The 23004-nt window shown below is 42.7% G+C and overlaps 1 protein-coding gene across 31 annotated transcripts in view; it reads right to left on the bottom strand.

Moving 5' to 3' along the window:
* Nucleotides 1-23004, bottom strand: part of ANK3 (ankyrin 3) — a 1906984-nt gene that overhangs the window by 479498 nt on the left and 1404482 nt on the right. For all 31 annotated transcript variants that reach the window (XM_085608804.1, XM_085608807.1, XM_085608799.1 and 28 more), the window contains one exon: nucleotides 4690-4887. In XM_085608804.1, coding sequence (XP_085464930.1) covers nucleotides 4690-4887 — 198 coding nt within the window. The remainder of the gene's footprint in view (nucleotides 1-4689; nucleotides 4888-23004) is intronic.

The raw sequence follows: 23004 nt of genomic DNA, 5'->3' as shown, positions 1-23004 counted from the left end.
TTAATGATTCAGAATAGATGTATGAGATTTTTATATCTGGGCACAGGGCTCGTATACTTCTTACTTACTAAACTCGAAGCTTAAAGTCTGAGACAGAGGGTGGAAGAAACCACGCTACTGAAGTATTCCTCGGAAAGAAGTACAAGCAATGAGGGAATTTACTCAGGCATAACAGATCACCTCCCAAAATGAAGGTAGTCTACAATCAGACACATCCCAACTGTTAAATTAAAAATCCTTTCTGTATTCTAAAATAACCACATTTCATTCCATATATATTTTGCTGACTCAATGACAGAGAATAGGTTGTCTGGTATCCGTACACAAGAGTCTTAAGACCTCTAGATAATGCCCTCGACCCACCAAGAAGCCTAACGGAATAATCCATTTTTTTCTCATCGACTGGTAAGTCGGGCAAAAAAAGTGTAAATGAACTATGGATTCAGAGCTAGCTTGGCAAATGGGTCACTAATCATCCAAATCGTTATTGCTGGACCATTTTGAGCAGAATAGTTTGGTGGGAAGTGATTTATAACGAAACTGCAGAAAAAGTTTCCGTGCCATCGGTGGCTCTATTTCGTCAATAGTTGGCTGAAAAGACGGAAAGCATTTCGATTTGAGAAATACTTCGGTCAGGCTTGATACTGAAGCTGAAAGAACTTCTTTTGAAACCGAATCCCAAAACACTTTTTTCATTTTTTCTCTGGAAATTTGCCTCATAGTTTCTAGATTTCACCAATAGGCGTCCAAGTCCAGTTTTGCCAGAGATTTCCGTAGAGTGGAAAACCAATTTATTGCCAAGCCTTTGGAAATCTCAAGAGGTCTAACAGAGTCTCTCGGTAGGTCTCCAGCTCATCTACAGTCCATAGCCTGAACCAAAACATTATCAATCGGTACATTGCCTTGTGTCTCAACTGTTTATGTGCCAGATCCATGTATAAGGGTGTCAGAGGGGTACTAGCCGGGAGATCCACAAGAGATCTCAAAAAACTATTTTCCACAGCTATTAAAGATGATATATTTCCTGTCCCCCACAACTCTACTCCATACGTTATGCCCCCCAATACTTTAGTATTGTAGATTTCTAGTGCAGGAGCAATCTGCCGTGACGTAGTTTTCCTATGTATTTTACTAATGTGATTACATTGGAATATTTGATGGAGCTTAGCCTTCTCCTTTTGTGCGCCCCAATTTACAGATGGGGATACACGTATTCCTAAGTAATTAAAAACGTCAACTTGTTCAAGTAAGGTGCTACCTGCCCGGATAGATCTACTAGAGAGTTTTGACCCACTTTTGTTAAAAATCATGCATTTTGTTTTTCCCTCATTTAAGAACAACCCCCTATCATTACAAAACTGTATAAAATCATTTAAAAGTTGTTGGAGGCCCTGAGGGGATTTAGAAATTAAAAGGGTGTCTGTCGTCTGCAAATAACAAAGCGGGGACTCTTCTATCGTTTACTTTCAGTGCATCACAACCATCCCTATCCAAAAAGTCAATAACCCCATTTATAAAAAGGGTAAAAAGAGTGGGCGCCAGCACACAACCCTGCCTGACTCCACATTTTACAGGAAATTTTTCTGTAACTTTGTTTCTTGGGCCCCACCTGACCTGGGCTGAGTTTGAGGCGTGTAATTTAATTAGAATATCTAAAAGGTTTACCTGAATGCCCAGTTCTCTCAGTACTCTCCACAGCTTCGCCAGGGGCACAGAGTCAAAAGCTGTGCGCAGGTCAACAAATGCCACATAAAGTTTACCCCCTTTGAGGTCCACTTCCTTCCAGTACATACTAATAAAACGGAAGACTTGATCTAGGGTGCTAACTGTTGTAATTAAATGAAAGTCCGGTAGCCAGGTTAAGTATAGGTATGCTGTAGGTTTATTCTCAAGTACAGCCTTAGGTAGATTACTGGAAGTCCAGGTGATGCCCCACCAGGAGCAGCCTCCCTGCTGCTCAGCCTGCTCACTCCAACTGACACTCACAGCCTCACCAGGCACCCAAGCATTCCACGACATCATCAATCATCCAACATTCCAGACCTCTCCAAGCACACTAACTCTCATTCTGGCTGAGCAGTAGGGAAGAGATACATAGGCAAAGGGGAACGGCAAACAGTAGATTATAACACTAACGTTTGGGCAAAAGCCCGCCTGTAGGTCACTTAAAATATGAAATTCCATCATCCATTCTTGGAGCCTCCCGAATACTGGTTTACAAAAAATCTTTTGGAGAGAATCTATTAGGCTTATCGGCCTATAGTTAGATGGCTTGGATTTATCTCCTTTCTTATAAATAGGCACAATTTCCGCAACCTGACACGATTTTGGAATAGGTGCTCCATGGAGAATCAAATTGGATAAAATATTTATGTACCGACCCCAAAGGCATTTATCTTCTTTATACAGGTCATTGGGGATTCTGTCTGGGCCTGGAGCACGCGCTGGTTCACATGAAGAGATTGCCGCATAAGTTTCTACTAGGGAAAAAAACAGGGGCTCAAAGTCCTCACTCAACACCTCCTCAGACAACTCACCCATCTCACCACTTCCATCACTCTCAATAGCATAGAGAGACCCAAAATGGGCTATCCAGTCGGGCTGTATATTAAATTCTAACTCTGGTTTTTCCCCCTTAAGCCAGTGAGTTGCCTTTCTCCAAAAGGACTTTTGGTCTTTACCATTTAGTGCTGGGTGTAGAGCTAGCCATAGTGAGCTTTCCCACTCCTTTTTGGCACGATCAATGGCCCACCTGTACTTGGCTCTGGCTGTCACAATTTCAGGATGGACCTTGCGCTTTATAGCACAAATAAGCTCCCTCTTTGACCTTCTACAGTCCTGGTTAAACCATGTGTCTTTAGGCTTATACTTTGTACCAGTGGAGTGGGTAGGACTTCCCATATTATTTGCAGGCCGGCTCAGCAGTTCCCTAGCCTCTTTAAAAAGGTGCTCATGGACTGGGTTTAGGCTCTTAACAGCCTCTTCACTAGGGGCATTAGTTAAGGACTCTATTAGGTTTAAGGTTTTCTTTTTGACAAGATCCAGCACCTCCGGATGCTTCTCAACCCAACCCCACTTTACTGTTCGCTGGTTATTTGAAAGTGAGAACACTCCCAAGTCCCGTTGTCCGTTTAAAGTTGGCTGTGCGGTACCAGAGATGCTTAATGAAAGTACAAGTGGGTTGTGATCACTATCGTATCTATTTACCACAACCATATCATCTAGTACAGGCCATAGGTTGGAGGTGATTATACAGTAATCCATAAATAATGATGTGTTCTTCCACATAACGCATCAACTCCATCTTAGCTGAACCGTAGGCAAAGACCGCCTAGTCTGGTGATGGCGATAAGTGTAAGGTCATTGTGCCCCATATATGCTGGAAGTTAGGCACAAGAAATCCAAGATATAATTTTTAGAATGAATGTTTGATAGTGTATGTTCACAGTCCAACTGATGAAAGCAGGAGTGGTTGGTATTGGGGAAAGGAGATGGAACGGAAAAAGGAGGGGGGATGGGGGAATGGGGACAACGGCAATAAAACATTTTTTTACCAAAGAGGTGGGGGGGACGGGGGACAAGGAAGACAAAAAATAAAAATAAAAAACTTACCTGCTGCCCTCAAGCATCGCGTCGCGTTCTTCTGCTCCTCTCCGCAGCTGCTAGGCAGGCACAGGCTCCCAGTCTGCGCTGTGGCCAAGCCTTAAGCGGCTCTCACATGACAGCAGCTTCAGGACTGGCCTGAGCACCGATGCTGTGCGCTCCAGGACAGACTGGGAGTCTGTGTCTGTGGTCTCCAGCCCCAGCAATGCAGCTGAGGTTGGAGAGGAGTCACTGCGCAAATGTTTTTTGGCTGGCCTGAGACCGCTGGCCAAAAACCACATGCGTAGTGTAGGTAGAGCCCACTACTTCCCCTCCAGCCTATCATAACCCTGGTCCTGCCCCAAGCCCCAGCACAAGCTAAATAAAACGATGATGAAACAGGATTTAAACCAGTCGTATTATCGTTTTATGTTTACATTTTTTGAAGTGCTGGTGGGAGTGTGGGGCCATGCTCCTCCGCCATAGCAGAGGAACCGCCGCTGGATGAAAGACCACCTCCGAGTGCTTCTACTTGAGTAAACCATCTAAACAGTCAAAAGGTCCCACCTCTTTCTCTCTCTCGGCCACACCAGATGGTGGCTATTGGATATTTCTTCCTTTCTAATACCTGCCACGTGCTTTCAGCTTACCAACCCAACTACTTAATTCCCAAACACCAGGGTAAGGCTGTACCACTCATTTTAAGATTAGCTCACAGTCTACAAATAGTTTGTGGAGAGGAGGGCACCTGCTTTAAGATGCATCCTTCTATTTACCAGGCTAACTCACAACTGCAGATTAGAGGCTTAAAATACCATATCGTGGATGCTAACTCAGGTGCAATTTCAGAGATTACTTTACAAATATACAATTGCTAATCATAATAAACCCTACATCTGGAAAGTGGAATATTTAATGATAATTTGTATTCAGGCAAATTATAATACAGTGGATCAACACCATATATGTTTGCAATCAGATGTCACTCCATAAATCTAGAATGATTCTACAAGGCACAATGTTTGGCCTTTTTATTACACATAATTTGAAAGTTACTCAGTGAATAGTAATGTGAACGAAGAAAGAAAAAAGGAAGGTTGCCGTTACCTTATTGCTGAGGTTTACGCTGGCATTTCTCGTGAGCAGTAATGACACCATGTCGACATGCCCTTCTTGTGCTGCGAGATGTACGGGGGCGATGCCTTGTCTAGTGACGGCATTAGCATCTGCGCCATATTCAAGCAACGTGGTCGCTATGTCCATCTGGTTTTTCTTGGCAGCAATGTGCAGTGGTGTATACCCATTCTGTAGACACAACGGCCATGATTACTACAATGACTAAACACAACTACTGTCAAATTGCAGTATTAAAAAGACTACTGACTTAAAAGATGCTCACCATGCTGCATATGCAAATATCTGGGGGTAAATACAAAACTGCAACATGAAAGAAATCAAAAGAAGCAATGCCCCTAAGAGGGGCCCAAGAGACGGTTCGCCATATTTTAATGCAGCTAATTATTTTTCATGTAGTTCTGTTTCAAATTATACACACTGATTTATTTCTTACATATCTTTATTTTACTGAAAATCATTCGTTGCACCTATGCACATCATGGCCAATTTCCATTCTACCTTGATTTCAAATCAAGAGCACTTTCCATTATGCTCTGTTAGCAGGTCATACTCAGTCGCCCTTATGCCCATTTAACACTTCATATACCTCTGTGATTTCCTAGCCCAATTAGCACATCATGGTGGAGCGTAGATCATCATGATCACTTCCGATTCTGCCCAAAAATAAAATTATTGAAAACTTCCACAATTCGGAGCAAGCACACCACAACAAACTTTTATAATGACCCGCTTGGATACTATGGCCTGTTTACTTTATGGCCAGTTGATCCATCATGCTTACTTATTACATTACGCAAGCGCATCATAGCCAGGCTCTATTATGTCTAATTAGCATAGGATGACCAGTTACAGCCACCATATAGTAATGTAGCAAATTATCCCTTCAATGCGTAAGCAGGGAAATGCTGGCAATCACTGTGACGGGCGCCATTATATATTCAGGGTCTCAAAGCTCAGGCATGAAGGTGAATGGCAGTTCTTGCTATCGTGCCTAAACTTTTGATTGACCTGGTGCCAATGCATTTTGGGCCACATGCAGCGTCTGTTCGCTGGAATTTGCTTCCAACAGCATTCTTACATCTAGATCAGTCTTGTAGCATGGGGGAGGTCAGCCTCAAACAAAATGGCGAGTGGCGTTATATACTCTATTTGCAAAAATAATGACTTCCAGGTTACAAAATGCATAGGTAGCATAACGGGCCAGTCAGAAAGTTTTGTGGGGCTCATGGTAAAAACAAGTTGTGGGGCCCTGACCCACAGAACCTAGTTTCAAAGTTTGAGTAAAATGTGTGACCCAGGGCAATTACTTTTCTTCAGTGTGTCTCCTTTTCCTTGATCATGAAATTTGAAAACACCTTGAAGTGATCAGTTTAGGTGTGCACTGTACAAAAATGCACATGGTCCAATATAGTGTAACGTTGCTCCATCTATAACAACAATAAATGCCTTGTAAAGGAATCACAAGACAACTGAGTCTCCTCTTTTCTCACTTTTAAAACTATCATTAGGGCAGAAGGGAGAACGATCCAGGGGCTTTGTTTATTACACAATGTGCAATCAGGAAACATGATGTCAATGCTGGCTTCCCAACTTGACCAAACTGTGTGACCCTAGGCAATTACTTTTTTTCACTGTGCCTCCTTTTCCATTACCATCACACGAGAGCAGCTTTAAATACTTCAGTTCAGCATGCAATTGTACTGAAATTCCTCATATATTGTTTAATCGACATAATGTTGTCCCATTTATGACAATAAAGGCTTGTAGGCGGTAGAAAACCAGCTGCTTGCCTCTTGAGTGTTGATAAAATCGTCAGGGTAGCAAGGGCATGGTTCACTAATTCTAATCAAGGTCACTCAGTGCAGTGGTATATTCTAATCTTTTGAAGTGAAACAATAAAAAAAAATGTTTTTAATTTAAAAGTTCGCACCTGAGCTAAAACTACAGAGGCATCAATCAAACTTTGCAGCCATCTCACTACCAGCACTGGCAGCGAGGTCGAAGATCCTGGGGCGTTGGGCCTATGGTATCATGTCTTATGCGTACTTGCCTTCCACAAGCATTTTGCTGCCTGTGCGGCTTGCTTATGTGGTCATGGCCCGTTTCATAGTCCCGGCTCTGATCACAGTGACCCTCGCTGTGAATGCCATGTGCGCCATTTAAAAGGTGGCGCACTGTGAGTGCGCTGCTCTGTGTTTTCACATGAGTGTGCTTCCCCCAGGGCAGCGCATACATCATAATAGGGTGCATTGTGATTGTTTGCGACCGGCGCACCTTCTAAAAGGTGCACCGGGTGCAAACATTCACAATGCATAATACGGCCCCATCTGTACCTAGCACATCCTCGTCCATATTGCGCTGTGCGACCTTTTCAAACAGCAGGGCCTGGAAAATAATGTTCCACCTCCATCTCGGAGTGTGGTGGCCTCAATGGAACAAGTACACCTTGTATGGCAGAGTTCTTGTGTCACAGAGCATTATGGCTGCTAGCTAATAGCCCGCAAATGGCATCTCTCTCGCTCAATTATTTTTCGCCCCCTTCACACCTTTGCATTAGTGTGCCCATCCAAACATTAATTTCCTGTGTCTCCTTACCCTGATTCAATAGTGAGTTATATGGCATTCTGGTTTCTGCTTCCCTCACCTAGACCTGTTTCACCAAGGGTTCTTTTCTTGGTAAATGCATTACATATTGAACAATAACGCAACATGTTCGGTATTCTTGCGTTTCTTTTTTCCATCCCAGAAGCACCAGCAGTCTGCCTCCCAGCCACAAACCTACACCAGTTCAAGCCCTAGCTGTACCACCTCTAGGTGTTATGGTATTTATTTTTATTTTTTTATTTAGAAGCTTATAAAGGGCTGGACTCACCCCCTCAGGGGTATCGCCGCCCTGCGAACAGGCAGTAGTAGGACTACAGACAATTGGTGTTATGGTACAGTTGTGGTCTAGGGTCACAAGCACACCACATATGCCAATGGACTAGCAGAACATGGCCTGGGCAGTCTTTCACTCACTGACATGGTCCCCGAGAGTGCCCATAATGATTTTGCTCGATTGACGGCTTTCTGAAATTGTAAGTGGAACTAAACACTGCATGAGCAAAAGTCGTTGAAAAAAGCGAAAAAGCACAAGGACTGATTATTTTCTTTATGTAAACTATTTTTGAAAATTCCCTTTGGCATTAATCAAGTTAAAGGTGTTGGTGTTTGTGAAAAGATTCCAACATAAAGGTAATATTTAAACCAGGTAAGGTTTATGTAGCATCATAGTACACGACCACCAGGAGTAGTAAGAATATTCCAACTGCCTAAGTTCAAGTATACACATTCCAACCCCCACCCTGCATTCCAAATCCAATTAGAACATGGCATACTTAACAGGAACACCCAACACATCTTCCCCCATACAAACATCACACACAATGGTAAGTAAATGCAACCTAAGTTTAACACACCAGAACATCCTACAAAAAAGCTGAAAATAACCAATCTTAATATTCTTAAGAACTAGGTGAAACAAACAAAAACAAAAAATAAAATCCCAACATCTACAAGGAAACATTTTGCATTCATCATGAAATGCTTTAATTTACAACAAGACTATCATTTCAATTTAAAACATAATCCTGTAGTTTTAATGGAAGATTGGTATTCCTGCCTGATCATCTTAAACTAACATCAGGATCGGACCCGAGTAATTTTAGTGTTGATTGAGATCAATGGAAAGAAGGTTTCGAAGCATATATGGATGCTATGGATTGTGAAGGTTTTACTAATAAAAGGAAGAACGTAGTGTTACGACATTGTCTAGGTGCTGAAGGGAGAAACCTTCTAAAACACTACCTCAACAGTCTATTATAGCAGGGGTGATGTGGTGGACAAATATGCTTCTTCTTCAAAAATGTTGGACAGAAGATTTAAACCGCACAAAAATGTCATATTGGAGAGACATCAATTTTATAGACGCACCGGCATCCTGCAGAGCCCATTGAAAGTTATGTAGGTGCGTTAAGAACACTACAAGTGAGTATAAGGAGTTTGAAGATAAATAATAAGGGATCAAATTGTACGACGTTATTATTATTATTTGAATTTATTATGCACACAGCTACCACGAAGGGGTTCCGGCACACAGCAGGTATGGGGGATTCCTAAGTGCAACAGACTAAATGAGCCAAGTTATGAAGCCTTTGTGAGAAGCAAGAGACGTACAGCTTCTCAATGACTCTAGGAGAGAGTTCAAGAGTTTGGGATCCAAATATGAACAGATGAACAGGAGCGAGCGCCCTTTCATATGTGTCAAGCGGAACCTAGGCACATTAAACAGGGTGCGATTCATAGATTGCAAAAATCGAGAAGGATGTGAGAGTGACACAAAATCCTGGATATACCATAGTCCAGTTCTTGCTTTAGCATAAAGCTTTGAACTTGATGCTCTTAGGGATCATGAGCCAGTGAAGCTCGCGAAGAAGGTTAGAGGCTGAGGACGACTTTCGAAGTCGGTAGAGCAACCTGGCAGCTGTGTTCTGCACTAATTGCTGCCAGCAGGTTCTAGCTTTATCAGCTCCCAAATACAACACATTGCCGTAATCCAATCTGGATATAATTAAAGCCTGGATCACAGTCCTTTGAGTGGGAGCAGGGATAATTACAATGATCTTTGTTTGCCATTTGAGGACTGCAAAACAGGTGGCTGTCACTTTAGCCACTTGAGGCTTCATAGATAGTTTGCCATCCCAGAGGAATCGCAGATTTTTAACTTTCTGACACGGAATGGGCAGAGCCCATATAGAGTCGGGCCAGTGATGTGGGCCCCAGAGAGAGGAGTTTCCCCCAGAATCATGACCTCAGTTTTATCGCCATTGAGCCTGGAGGAGTTTTTTTTAATCCATAGGGAGATGCGACTCAAGCCAAAGCTTAAGTCTGAAGGTCCATGGTTCTGTTCAGATGACAAAGTTAAGATGATCTGTGTGTCATTTGCATGAGAGAAGAGTATCAGATCGCACCACTCCACTTCATCCACCAGAGGGCGGACGTAGATGTTAAACAGTAAAGGGCTCAACACCAAACCTTGGGGGACTTCTGCCTTAGAAGTGGAGTCTCAGATCTGGCATTAGAGGAAAAGTCTTGAAATGTACGCTCTGTTAGAAATGATTTGAGCCAAGCAAAGGCTGAGCATTCAAGGCCCAGGGCAGTCAGTCTCTCCTTCAAAATGGAATGAGACACAGTATTGAAGGCTGCTCTAAAGTCTAGCAAAATGAGCGCAGGTGTGCTGCCCTCATCAAGGTGCTGCTTTCAGAGCTCGGTAACACCCAGGAGGGCAGATTCCTTACTGTGTTCAGCCCTAAATCCAGATTGAGAATGGTGAAGACAATTCTGAGCTTCTACGAACGAAGTGAGCTGACCATTGACATGTTTTCCCAAAACTTTGGAAAAGATAGGAAGATGGGAAATGGGGCGAAAGTTATACAAGTTGGCCAGGTCCAAATTGGCTTTTTTTAGGAGGGGAAGGACCTTAGCATGTTTCCATGTCTGTGGAACCTGCCCCTCACTGAGAGAGGTATTGAGAAGCTCCCTTAACATGGATAACAAGTTAGAATCCAGTTGCCTAATCATGTTAGGGGTAGGGGGCCCAAAGGAGAGCCTGATACAATAGATTGCAAAATGGTGTTGAAAGTCACAGTATCCAACAAGGACCAAGTCCTTAGTTTTGGTGTTACATCAGCATTAATCATAGCACCCTGACAGCCTGCATGAATAGATTTCTCAATATCAGAGTCAGCCACGGTGTCACTTAGCTGGACTCTATACGTACGATCTAAAGTCATTTGAGGGAGAATTCTACTTTTTGGTTTTAAAAAAACAGGCTAGCTCCTCGCACTGTGTTGTAGAAAGTGAGGGTGTGGGAGGTAAATTACAGGGGTTCGATAGTTCTTTGACCACCCTGAACAATGTCTTGGAACAGTTTTGAGCGCTTAGGATTTTCTTTGAATAGAACGCAGCCCTCGCAGAGTTGCAGATGCCACGATATGTTTTTTAGCTCTATTCTGTACTGACCTTTAGCCTCCTCTATGTAGGATTTTCTCCATAATATGTCCAGGGCCTCGCACGGTTATATTTCATGTTTCAGCATTTCACTAAACCAGGGGGCTAGTTGCAAAGACCGACCTGAGCCTTTGGCATTGGCTGGCAGAAATTCCTCCACAGCCTCTGCAAGCGAGTTATGAGCCAGGTCATAATCCATGCCCAATGCTTGTTTTAAGTCAGGTCTGGTGTGATGGAGTAACTTATTAAGCGCTGGAATATTCAGCTTCGTCCAGTTCCTTGATTTGGACGGTTGGTTTGGGGGTGATGTTAAAAGATGGGGCGGTGTTCTAATATTAAAAGGCACAGCAGAATGGTCAGACCACAATAGTGGCAGAGGGGGAGCAGACATCAAGTCTGTGACATTGGAGAAAACTGGATTCAACAGATGACCGGCCACATGAGTGGACCCAGCGTTGCACACATTGAAATGTGTTGAAAGGTCGTCATCTACTCATAACAGCCAAACTAAACACACATTCTGCTTGGACGCTGCAGGTGGGCGCACAACAGTCAACAGATGCAATGACAACACATGTGTAGGATCTTGGGCCCTAGTCCAGCATGTAGTAGAAAGGACGAAACAGACACATGGTATGTGATACAGTAACTGGCCCCGGGCAAGTTCGCCTGGTCCCTTTTATTGGCATGGTTACCTGACCGGTGACACCTGTGATGAAAGTTTGTGTGGTGAGTGTAGACGCCAGCCCTCAGGGAGTCGTTAGGGGCACAGCACACTGCTGAACACTAGAACCTGTCCAGCAGGACACTACATCATGGCCATGCACAATGCTTATATTTCCAGTATTATAAAGTTTTATCATTTGGAATGAATACATTTCCTTTTCCAACGTTATTAAACAAAATGCAAACTAACCCTGACAAGACAAACACAAAGACAATATACCCAAACTGTTGTACAAAGAGCAAAACGTCAACAATTATTATATTTGATGATATCAATAATAAAGTATATGTTTAAAAGCATTAACTGGACACAAATCAACGACGCAGAAAAAAAAAAAAAAAAAACATATGAAAAAGAGCAAAACATGCCCTGCAGATAGGTCTCCAATTTCTAGAACATACTGGGTACATTTTACTAGGAAGCACAGATGTGGCCAACACTTATTCTCTTATTCCGAGGAATATTTCCTAAAAGCAAATGTTACTACTGTTGCTGATTTTACCACCACTCAACCCAACACATTGGTTCTCGCTCCTGTTGCTACACTGTGTAGAGTTGCGGAACGTATTTTCTGAATAAAATATGTGATTGATATTAAAGCCACACGTCTTTAAGGTGGCGATCATCGGTAATCCTGACAACTGGGATTACAACTAATTATTTGACGGTTTATCTGTATGCTTCTCCATTGCTTCATCACCCCAAATACAAGTTATTCCCTGCTGGGTTATTACTGTGTGCTTTTAAATGGTGTCCCTTTTTTGACTGTATTGTCCTATTCAAATGTATGCTGTCATCATGAATTGTCAATTTTGTCTTTTACATTTGACAATTTAAGGCTCAAAAGTGATAGCATTGGAGCACACCTCATGCAGCGTATAGTGTTACACAGGAAGTGAGTGTTCCACTGGCACCCCTTGGTTCCATTTTAAGGCTTTTTTAACCTCGTCTTCACATGACTTGTGAAAAATGTCACGAGAACAGAGAAAAACAGAAAGCCCATATAAATAAAACTGGCTACCCCAAAAAAACACAAAGTGGAAAGCCAATCAAAGGAGAAACTTCCCACCACAAACTATCTGATGCTAGCTCAAAATACCCCGGAGGAATGTGCGCATACTAATATTATTATAGTGCACATTTGTTATTTTTTTTAATGAGGTACCAGGCTTTGCGAGTCGATGATCTTTACATAGAGAAAGAGGAAACATAGAACATAGCCTAGCTTGTGTGGAAGTTTTAAATCCAGCGTCAATTTCTAAAGTGACATAGTTCATGTGTAGTAACTATAGGTTTTTACATATAGCAATTTAAGAAATAAATCAAAGACATACAAACTGAACCGATTTGGGTGAATTTGCAGTGAAGCAGTAGGGTTAGAGATCTTTTAAGAGCTAGTCTCAGCTCGATCGCAGAGGGAGAAGTGGGGTGGTTACAAAGTCACTGTTTGGAAAAGGCACTCACTTTTCTATAGTTTAGAGAAAGGGACATTCCAGATTGTTGTTGTTCCTTAAGTCCCAAGAGAGATCAATCTACTGCTGACATTTATAGTTCATAGCCAACACCAAATAATTTATGACCAGTCAAGCTAGCTTATAGTTGCATTTGAGATCTTTTAGTAACTATTTGTAAACAATAAAATGCAGTGATATGATTATTTTTTTCTGTTGATCAATCATGCCGCTGCAGCATGTAAAGCATAGTTTGTTAGCCACAGGCTGCATGCACAGCCTCAACACACAGATCCATTATTTCATCTGAAATGTAGTGGTACGAATCCATTGCATACACAGAAAGGCAATATAGCCTTCTTATCAAAGGAGTTGAAAGGCAATGGAAAAAGTGAATAAAACGTTTTTGTATATTACACTGCCAGCAATAACCAAAGGTGAATTTTTGTTTCTTCTAACAAGGAGTGCTGTAGGGAGCACCAGGCAGAAAGCTTGGATGCAAACAGTAACCATTGTCTGCTTTGGCTTGCATACGCATTTACAAATAAAAAGAATTCAAAGGAAAAACAAACAGAACTGTTCAGGATCTCCTTGAATAAACAGTCCTATTCAGTGAACTCTCCCAGGTTTGCTTACTATACAACCCCTGAGAGAACAGCATTTTAAAAAGCATAATTTATCCTATCAGTTCAGTTCCTAAACTTTATTTGTCTGAAAAGAAAAACAGCCATACAAGTAAAACACATACATGTACATAAGTAAAAATCAGTAAAATATCCCCAGTTACAACATTAAAATCTCTAAAGTATACAGTACATAAAACACAATAGTGTTTACAATCCCTGCCCTACTGCAACGTTATAACATATAAAAGGTACAATCAAGGTCACCTAGAGCTTCATATCTGCATTATTTAATCTAATATTCTATACAACAGCCCTTAATTCAGGTAAGTCCACTAAAAGTCAAATAAATCTTCAAAACAATGAGAGGCACATAGTACTCCATTTCCTTAATTGTTGCAATACGCTTTCCTTATTTTTATGGCATTCAATATAAAAAGGGCAGCTCTATAACCCACAGAGGAGTCACTTTGGGTCATCAAGTGTTTCATAGCAGCTTTATGAGATCTAATGTTCTGGGCAACACACATAGGTTTCAAATAAAAGGACCTACAATGCTGATACAGTTTGCAGAACAATAGAAAGTGCAGTGTGCTATGTTTACTTTGGCCGTCGCAGGGGGTCATGACCTCATGTTAGGCAAGGCAACTCAATGGTGCACAATGCCACATCTCAATCTTACAAGCACAAAACGGTGCTGCATATTAGTTACTCATAAGAGATAGTTATTGGCCCCCTCCTCCTTGACCAAGGATTTATAGAAAACTACGGATGATTTGTTTCCATCATCCAGCTCACGTTTATTTAGTCTATACTGTAAAACAAATCGTTAATCCTATTCTTGGTTAGTAATGAAATCTGGGTAGGGTCTGACCAGATTGACAGATTAAACAATTTACTAAGAAAGGAGTTAATATACGATAACCAGGGTATACTTAAAACCTTATCCTATCAATACAGGGGCATCCCGTCGCAGACCTACTTCTGCCATCTTGAAGCATGCAGTTACTTTACAGCTGCAATGTTTTTTAGGATCCTAGCAACTTTTGGACATGCAGCAATCAGAATTGAGACCTTGTGATTTGGCTGAGGTGGTGTTGCCTTAATGGGCGATTTTCTATCGTCCATGGATGATGGTGACCTCTCTCTGCTCGGCCTTCCGGACCAATCTTCAGAACTCATCATGGCAGGTTTTTGACCATCTGCTCCCACGGCTTAGATCTGAAGTCACCACGTCAGGTGAAGCAATAAGCAAGCTTAAATCCTTTTTGGGGTTCCGCACACATAGAGCAAAGCTTGGCTCATGGCTTTCAACAGATTAAATACAGTGTACCTGAAGGATCAGTGTTAGACCTGGTAACATTGGCGTGAGTTTCCCTTCCATTTTTCACTTATTGCCTCCTCTGTTTTTGATCTGTTTGCTGGTTTTAGATACTTTGGGCACTGTGCCACTGCTATTCAGTGCCACAGTGCAAGTGCTCCCTTGGTTAAATTGATGTATTGATTAGTGACACCATGATTGGGTTATTTAATTTACTTGTTAGACCCTAGTACAGTGCACCATGTGTGGCCAGGGCTTGTAAATCAAATGCTGCTGTTGGGCTTGCAGCACTGGTTGTGCCACCCACAGAAGCAGCCTATAAAGTGTGTCTAAGGCCTGCCATTGCAGAGCCTGTGTGCAGTCTAGTACTGCCATGCTGACTTCGTAAAGTGCACCCTCTTGCCAGTCCCTAAACCTTTCCTTTCCTTCATATCAGACACCCCTAAGGTAGGCCCAAGGGCAGGGTGCATTGTAAGTATAAGGTAGGACATGCCCTGGTGTGTGTGGCACTTCCTAATAGTGAATTACAGACATTTTCGTTTTTCACTATTGTAAGGCTACCAGTCCCCATAGGCCAGAAGGGCAGTTTGAGTATAACACCTTATAATCCTAACTGATCCAGGGAACAGGTAGAAATTCGAGTTTAGTATGCCTAAACTCAGAATGATAAAATACATCTTTTAGTGAGGTTGGTTTTAACATTCTGTGTTTGAAAATACCACTTTTAGAAAGTAGGTATTTTCTTACCTAACCATCCAGCCTGCCTCTGCTAGCTTGTGTATTGTGTCTCTGGTTTTGCGAGTGACAAGGGCTGGGGGATTCCAGGAGACAGGGTGAGTCAGCACAGGGCTGAATAGACCTATCTGCATGTAGAGTGGTGGGAGGAGATAGCATCTGGGTCTGAATAGGGTTGTGCCTGCCTTTCACAATGCTGGCTCCACCTCCTGTGGTGCGTCTGATGTCCCTGGCCCACACTGTCAAAGGAACGAAGGAGTCCTGTAAACAAAGTGCCCCAGGACTGCCCATAACTGGTTTGGACTAGGTACAGGGCCCTCTGTCTTCAGAGGACAAAGGACTTAGTAGTATAAATATGGGGACCCAGACCCCAATACTTTAGATCACTTCTGGAACAACAAGACAAACCTCTGCCAAGAAGAAGCACCAAAGAAAGCTTTAGGAGTTGGACTGCCCCCCTGCCAGTGTGCTGTGTTGCTGGGTTGGCCTACAGTGGTGTCTTCAGTGCCAAGGAGAGGAGAAGGAACTTTTACAGAACTTTCATCATCTTGCAGAATATTACTCCAAGGGCTTGATTTGAGCTTGCCTCCTGACCAAAGTCTCAGGGATACCAGACTTCACCCCTTCTGTTTGCTTGCATCTGTAACTTGCTGTTCTAGCTGCTACAGAAGCAATTTTGCAACACCCATGAGCGACGCCGTCTTCTGCATCGAAGCTGTGAGCGCTGCTCTGACTTGCAATGTAGACCCGATGCCGGCCGCCGTACCACATTGCACCAGCAAACGACATTGTAAGCCTGCCATTGCCATGAGCGCTGCTCCGACTTGCGACGCCAGCCCGACAGCTACTGCTGTGCCGCATCGACTCCCAGGCCGACATCATCACAGAGCCGATCGTCGACGTGGGTGGTCAAGAACCTATCGACATCGCGACCTTGTACAGAACCATGGTTTTGGCGCCATCGTGATGTCACCTCCTCTTCGGTTAGGAACCGACGCCTCCCCTGCCTGCGCAAGCATCCAGGTCCTGACGCATCATCTACCCCGAAGCAAGGAACCGACGCCGCAACGCGCCAATGACACCGCACCTCCCCGATGCCGTGAGCTGTCTTTGTTCTCGCTTTTCCAAGGTACTGTTCTTTGGGAGTCTGTTTTGACTCCGGACCCGACGCCGCGCACCTCACGGTCGGCGCCGTACTTTGGGATTTATTTGACCTTAATGTCGTCATAAATCCAGTTGAGGTTATCTGTAGCTAAAGACTGCTTTTAAGTGAATAACCTATTTTTGAACTCTTTCTACCATCTTGATGCATTATTATTGATTACAGTATTGTGGATTTTTGTCGTTTATGGTCTTGTGATAAATCGATATAAAGAATACTTATTTTTATAATACAACCTGTGTGGTGTCCATCTGTAGTGTTGTCACTGTATTACTGTATGTGTTCACAAATGCTTTACACACTGCCTCTGAGATAAGCCTGTCTGCTCGTGCCAAGCTACCAAGGGGGTGAGCAGGGGTTATCCAGTAGTGTAATCCCCTTTCACTGACTTAGAAGCAAGGGTCCCTGTTTGGTCAAAGGTACCTACCTCTGCCAACTAGAGACCCCTAATTCCAACAATCCGCGTTTTCTCTCACCTGATTGTTTTAAACCTTCATTTAAACATTCTTTTTCATCATGGGCTTGGGGCTGTATTCCTAGCCTGACGACATGTCAGTCTAGTGTTAATACCTGTTGATGTGGGTGTTCACCTGGAGGAATTTTGGTAAAAATATTATCTTCTTCTACTCCTCTGTTTGTCTTTCCCCTACTGCTAATCACGTATGGCAGATTAGCTTGGAGCATTCTGTTCACTTGTGTCGGAAAAAAGAGTAAAACACTATAATGGAGGCGACTGACAAACAGCAGCGGGATGATATTTTATTATTATTGCATCAACCATGTGCTTTCGAAATGTGCCCATTGTCCTTGATTTACAGGTTTTTCCACTGCATCTAATAAGACGGTAATACGGATTGCCTTTGAAATGTGGTGCAATGCACTTATATAAATATATAATCTTTTAAGCTTGAAGACAAAGTACTTACATTGAAATGTGGTATCCTCCTTATAAGCCTCCAATTCCATCCAGACCACATCCACAAAAAATCTTAAAACGTACACAGACGTCAAGCTAGTTTACTTGATTCTGATTTTAGTGTGTTTGAACGTATGGTTAAACCATGCAAATGAAAATGACGAATCCCAAGAGCTAGATGACAACCTTGCTAGAATTTATCATGGACCCTGTCTCTAGTCTTGAGCTTTTTGGTGACAACTTAATCAATTCTGGGTGGTGTTGTGGTGGGTGCCATTGAAATAGTTAAACTAGCACTACAGATGTAAGATTCTGACTTTAGCCGTTTTACTAATATATATTTCATAGCTCAACCGCAAACTAATGGTAGACTGTGCGCTAAACAGATGCCAAATAACAAGTTTTCCCCGCTGGAGTAATAACAATAACTCATCCTTGTCCTTCATTATAGATTGTGTTCTCTCAAAACATGAGGTTTGCCAATGTAAAAATAAAAAATCTTCCCAAACCGCACATTCTATACATTAGAGGATTTATGATAAATGCCCTAGTTTCTGCAATGATCTAACTTAAAACTAAATATAATTTCCTTATGCACCTTCTGAAGCAGGGTGATACATGGACAAGCAAGAAGACTACGGCCTACTGGTTCTTGCATGGAATGGAATAGATATCAGCTTTGCGATGTCACCAATAAGCCAGCTCCATGCCCCTTTTAAAGACTAAGGGCCTGATTATGAGTTTGGTGGTGTGGGAGAAGGCCGACATGCCACCGCCCCACTCCCACACCGTCAAACCTTACCTCCAGCCACCCGGCAGATTACGAGTTATAGCCTATTAAAAAGGACTTGCAATGGGAGCGCCAAACACCTGTTCCTGCACGGCAATGACTGTAAAGTCCATGCCGTGCAGGAATGGGGGTGCATGCAGACAGCGAGGCACACCATAGTAGGCCACCTAAGTTTCCTCACTGCCACCCTTTTCATGGCGGGCTCACCACCATAAAAAGGGTGGATTTGAGAAAACTCTTAATATGCTCGGTGGTGTCGTACCGGCACCGCCAGCAAACTGCGGCACACAGACCGGGATCGCGGATCCCTGGTGTTTGCGGTGGTCCAATGGCTGACTGCCGGACTCATAATATGGCAGTCAGACAACTACCACACCACCTCCGCGTGTTTGGCAGTCCTATGGACTGCCAAACTCGTAACTGGGCCCTAAGCCGAATTCAACCAGAACCAAACATGATAATGGTACACTTAAAATTGGGTGTTCTGGACATTACTGTAAACAAAGATTATGCTCTAGCATGTTTTTGAGACCAGACTACGTCCCCCGATATGTGGTCTCCAGATTTAAGTTAGGGGACAGCTAAATGAAGGCCAATCACCTCCAGGGCAAATATGATCTACCACCCCTCAGGCCCCAAACATTGCAAATCAGTCCTTTCATGCAAGTGACTACTTGACAGTTCAACACCCTCCCTCACTGTCTGCCACCACATGAATCATCAATCAACTTAAATCATCACTCACACAATCAGTCACTTTAACTCCAAGGAAGAGCCAGTGCAACCTTTGAAAGTTCACATTAGTTAGCAATTCCAGGTGTTCTACATTAAGTTTGCATTTGAAAAGGGGTAATCCATGTACTACCTTGATCTTTTGGGCCTGAGCAAAGCTTAAAGAGACTTTCATGCCAACCTACTTTTTCAAACGAAAACCTGGATAATACATACTCTCTTACCTCTTGCAGTGGCTTATAAGAGATCAGTCAGTGCTGTACCTCACTCAGTCAAGGGTAGTCCCTTTTGTGTTATTTGTTAGCACTGACCATGAGGGAGTCAATTCAAAATATGTAGGTAGGGGAGATATTCACCTATGCAGCCCTAAATGGGTTATACAGGAAAATCGGTGTCAACAATATACATCAATCCTTGAAATTACATACCGTTCACTGGGGTGGAAATGTTGCTATTTTAACATTAGCCAGGTACAATTTAAACAGGAACACCAAAGTTCTGACCATTGCTAGTGTCTGTTACTAGTAGAAACTCATTAAGATACCACACTCGGAGTCCCGAGGCAGAAGTAACCTGATGTTTCACTGAATAGTTCAAAGAGTCATTCATAGCTCAACCATATAGCTTGCCCCTGGACACAGCAATAAAGTCTGTAAAGTAACAAGGATTCCGCCTGCCCACAAACCAGGTCTACCAGCAAGACACCATAAAGCTAAAGTATCCAGCCACTGTATACAAAGCGGCTTAACAAAGAAATTAATGGGCACCAAATACAATACTAGCACGTTACATAGTCAACCATTTAAAGCAAAGGCATGCTATTGTCCAATTGCCACCTTAGATCATACTGCGACAAGCTTCGAGAAACGGTCACATTATATAGTTTGAAACACATTGGAAGATTCTTCCTTTGCACATTAAATTATAGGGAATTGTGAACTTCCATGACCATTTGTATTTGATTTGATTAAGGGCCTGGCATATTCTTTGAGTGTAATTATTGAATTACACCAAGTCTCCCTTTCGCTCTCGGTCTCTTCTTGCCAAAGGAAACAGGAACCTCTGAAGAATTGGTTTGCACAAATTTGAACATGCCTTATTTAATATAGGGTGTGGATACCTTTGCAAAAACAGCATTAAATCCAGTTGCGCCTATTGTTTTAATTGCGGCTTTAACATTCATAACAGGTTATACAGCTTGGGTGGCACCAACATTTTTCAGAGCATCTTAAATCAGCATAGATGCAAAGTAATTTGATCCATGATGAGGCATTTTCTGCATGTAAGGACTATTTATCAGAATAATTGGGATCTCTATCCCCACTGCAGTGTTTCTGGGTTGTCGGGCACTGAAGCTAAACATGTCTTTAACTTAAACAGATGTGACAATATTGCCTCTGCTACCACAGTGCTTAGCTCGGTTCCAGTGGCCGGAAGAAAATCCTTTAAAGCTCTCTGCAGTGCTCAAGGGGCAACCCACGGGCTGGGATAGACTTCTCTACAATTCAAATTGAGAATACACAAGTACCCCCCCAAAAGGGAAGCTTCAGCTCAAGGATGTGCCCACTAGTAACAATTTCTACTTACCATAAATGGGAAGTAGAATCTTCTTATTTAATACAGACGTGTAAATAAGGGAATAAACTACAAAGGAAAATCAGATCTCTTAACAAACATTTGGGGCTCTGAAGAGCCATAAAGACCTGGTTTTTCCTAGACCCAAGCGCATCCAAGCCATAGTCTTGACTGACCGGTTTATGCTGTTTGCAAACATATCCTCCCACTTCTTTGCTTTCCACCTCACACATAAAATGCTCCCATGTATAGCGGTGACAAGATGACAGTACACTCTCTGGGCATCTTACAAAAAACCAATACTCAACAGTGATAGTTTAAACTGCTACATGCAACCTTCTCTCATCAATGCACCCTGGAATCAGAAGCACTGAACCCTCCTCTGCAAAGCACCTTGGGATGTGACAAGAGGTAGAAATATGGCATTCCAAATGCAATACATTGTATATTTAACCTTTACACGGTTGAAGGAGAAGGTACTCAATGCTGATCCCTTGTTCAAGGTCATTCTGAGGCCATGTAAGGTCCCTCCACTCTGTACATCATACAGGCCCATAGCCTGCTACACATCACTGCTAAGGTATATGTAAAATTCTTTGTCACATAAATGCAAAACTCCTGCCCAGTTTCGTTCGGAATGGGGGATGGGTGGGTAAGAACACTAAAGGACACTGCCAAACAGAGGGATGATCCTTGAGTGTGGTTATTTAGTTGCTCGATGAAGAGAACTACCGTGATTTAAAGGTCACGGGTTTGAATCCAAGCAATGCTGTCTCAGCTTTCCATCCTTCTCATGGCAGTAAAGTGAGTGCCATTAAATTGGCAATAGTAAGACTGGATACTTACAGTGATATGTAATGACAGAAGTGAGGCACAAAGCGCTAAACAACAAGTTGTTATCAAAACGAGTCATTACTGATGCAGGGATTCTGCCCAGGAATGTTTTCAGACTCAACTTTGTGATGGCAGTATGATCGCCATATGTTAGTTGGAGTCAAAGGGTGAACTTTAAATGCAATTCATTCTGATCCTCTACTCAGTGGCGGCTGGTACCGAACGGAGGGTGGGTAAAATAATAAATATATAACACTTACTTCTACACGACTGTGGTCTCTCCTCCACTTCTCTTCCTGAATCAGGAAGCACACAGGCTGCCCTAAGACAATCATGACGCTGCTGTCACCAGCATGACAGCAGCGGCGTGATTGGTCTGAGGGCCTGGTTCGGTGGTCAGACAGGGTGTGGGAGCCTGTGCATGTTCTCTACCCAGGCAAATTAAAGACCAGAATGAGCAGCTAGGAGTCTTATCTATGACAATCCTGTGAGGAGTGGACTATATATAAACAAAATGGAGATTCTCCCTTCTAGTGAAAGCCTGCCGCCAATGTACCGGAGGTGTTTTTCCTCTAGGGTTTGTGACTCCATAAAGATGTGGTTAGGTCTGACCACTTTTCATTCTCCATGTTCCCAATATATAAGAGCTACCACCTCAATACCCATAAAAAGAGGTGGGACTGCAAGTATGTTTATTTAATTCAAAGGAGACAATGGAGTGGGTAAGAAATTGTGTTTTAAATATTTTCAATTGCGTTGTCGCGTACTCTCCTCTAAGAGGAAACGGGGACCTTGCATCCCTTGAGATTGATTTCAGGTATATACAGAATCTTAGCATCTAACGATATTACTTATCCCTCATCACATATACCTGCTTGGCATAAAGACCTTGATAGAGATTTTGATGATTTCAGGTTGCGCTCTATTTGGAAATTTATTTATTCTTTCTCAAGTTCTTCCTCTGTAGTACTTGGTACCGAAAAGGCTTTGTAAATTTGTAAAGGGTGAGATGATGCAGTGCTTGAAAGGATGCAGGGATTTGGTCTTCTTTAAGATTTTTGCTGCAGAACCATGATCATTATGCGGGTGTGTCTTTGACCGCACAGCCAGAAACATTTTTTTGGACACAATCAAGGCTGTGGCCTGCAAGGGAACTTTCTCCATCTGTTAACGGCAATAAAAGATCAGGAGGACAAAATGACAGGATTGTGCAGAGCTCATTTTGCGATCTCCCAAAGTAACAGCATGGCATTCAGACCAAAATCCTCCTGTTGGGACTAGATCACTGAGAGAATTAAAGGATTTCAAGAATCCCAATGCTCATCCGGATAGTATCAAAATTGTGGCAGATTTATCTGCCGTAACATAAAT

Source organism: Triturus cristatus, chromosome 1_2 (genome assembly GCF_964204655.1).
Source record: "Triturus cristatus chromosome 1_2, aTriCri1.1, whole genome shotgun sequence".
NCBI classification, from domain to species: Eukaryota; Metazoa; Chordata; class Amphibia; order Caudata; family Salamandridae; genus Triturus; species Triturus cristatus.
The sequence above is the reverse complement of the archived record's forward strand: the minus strand, read 5'-3'. Positions and strand labels throughout refer to the sequence as shown.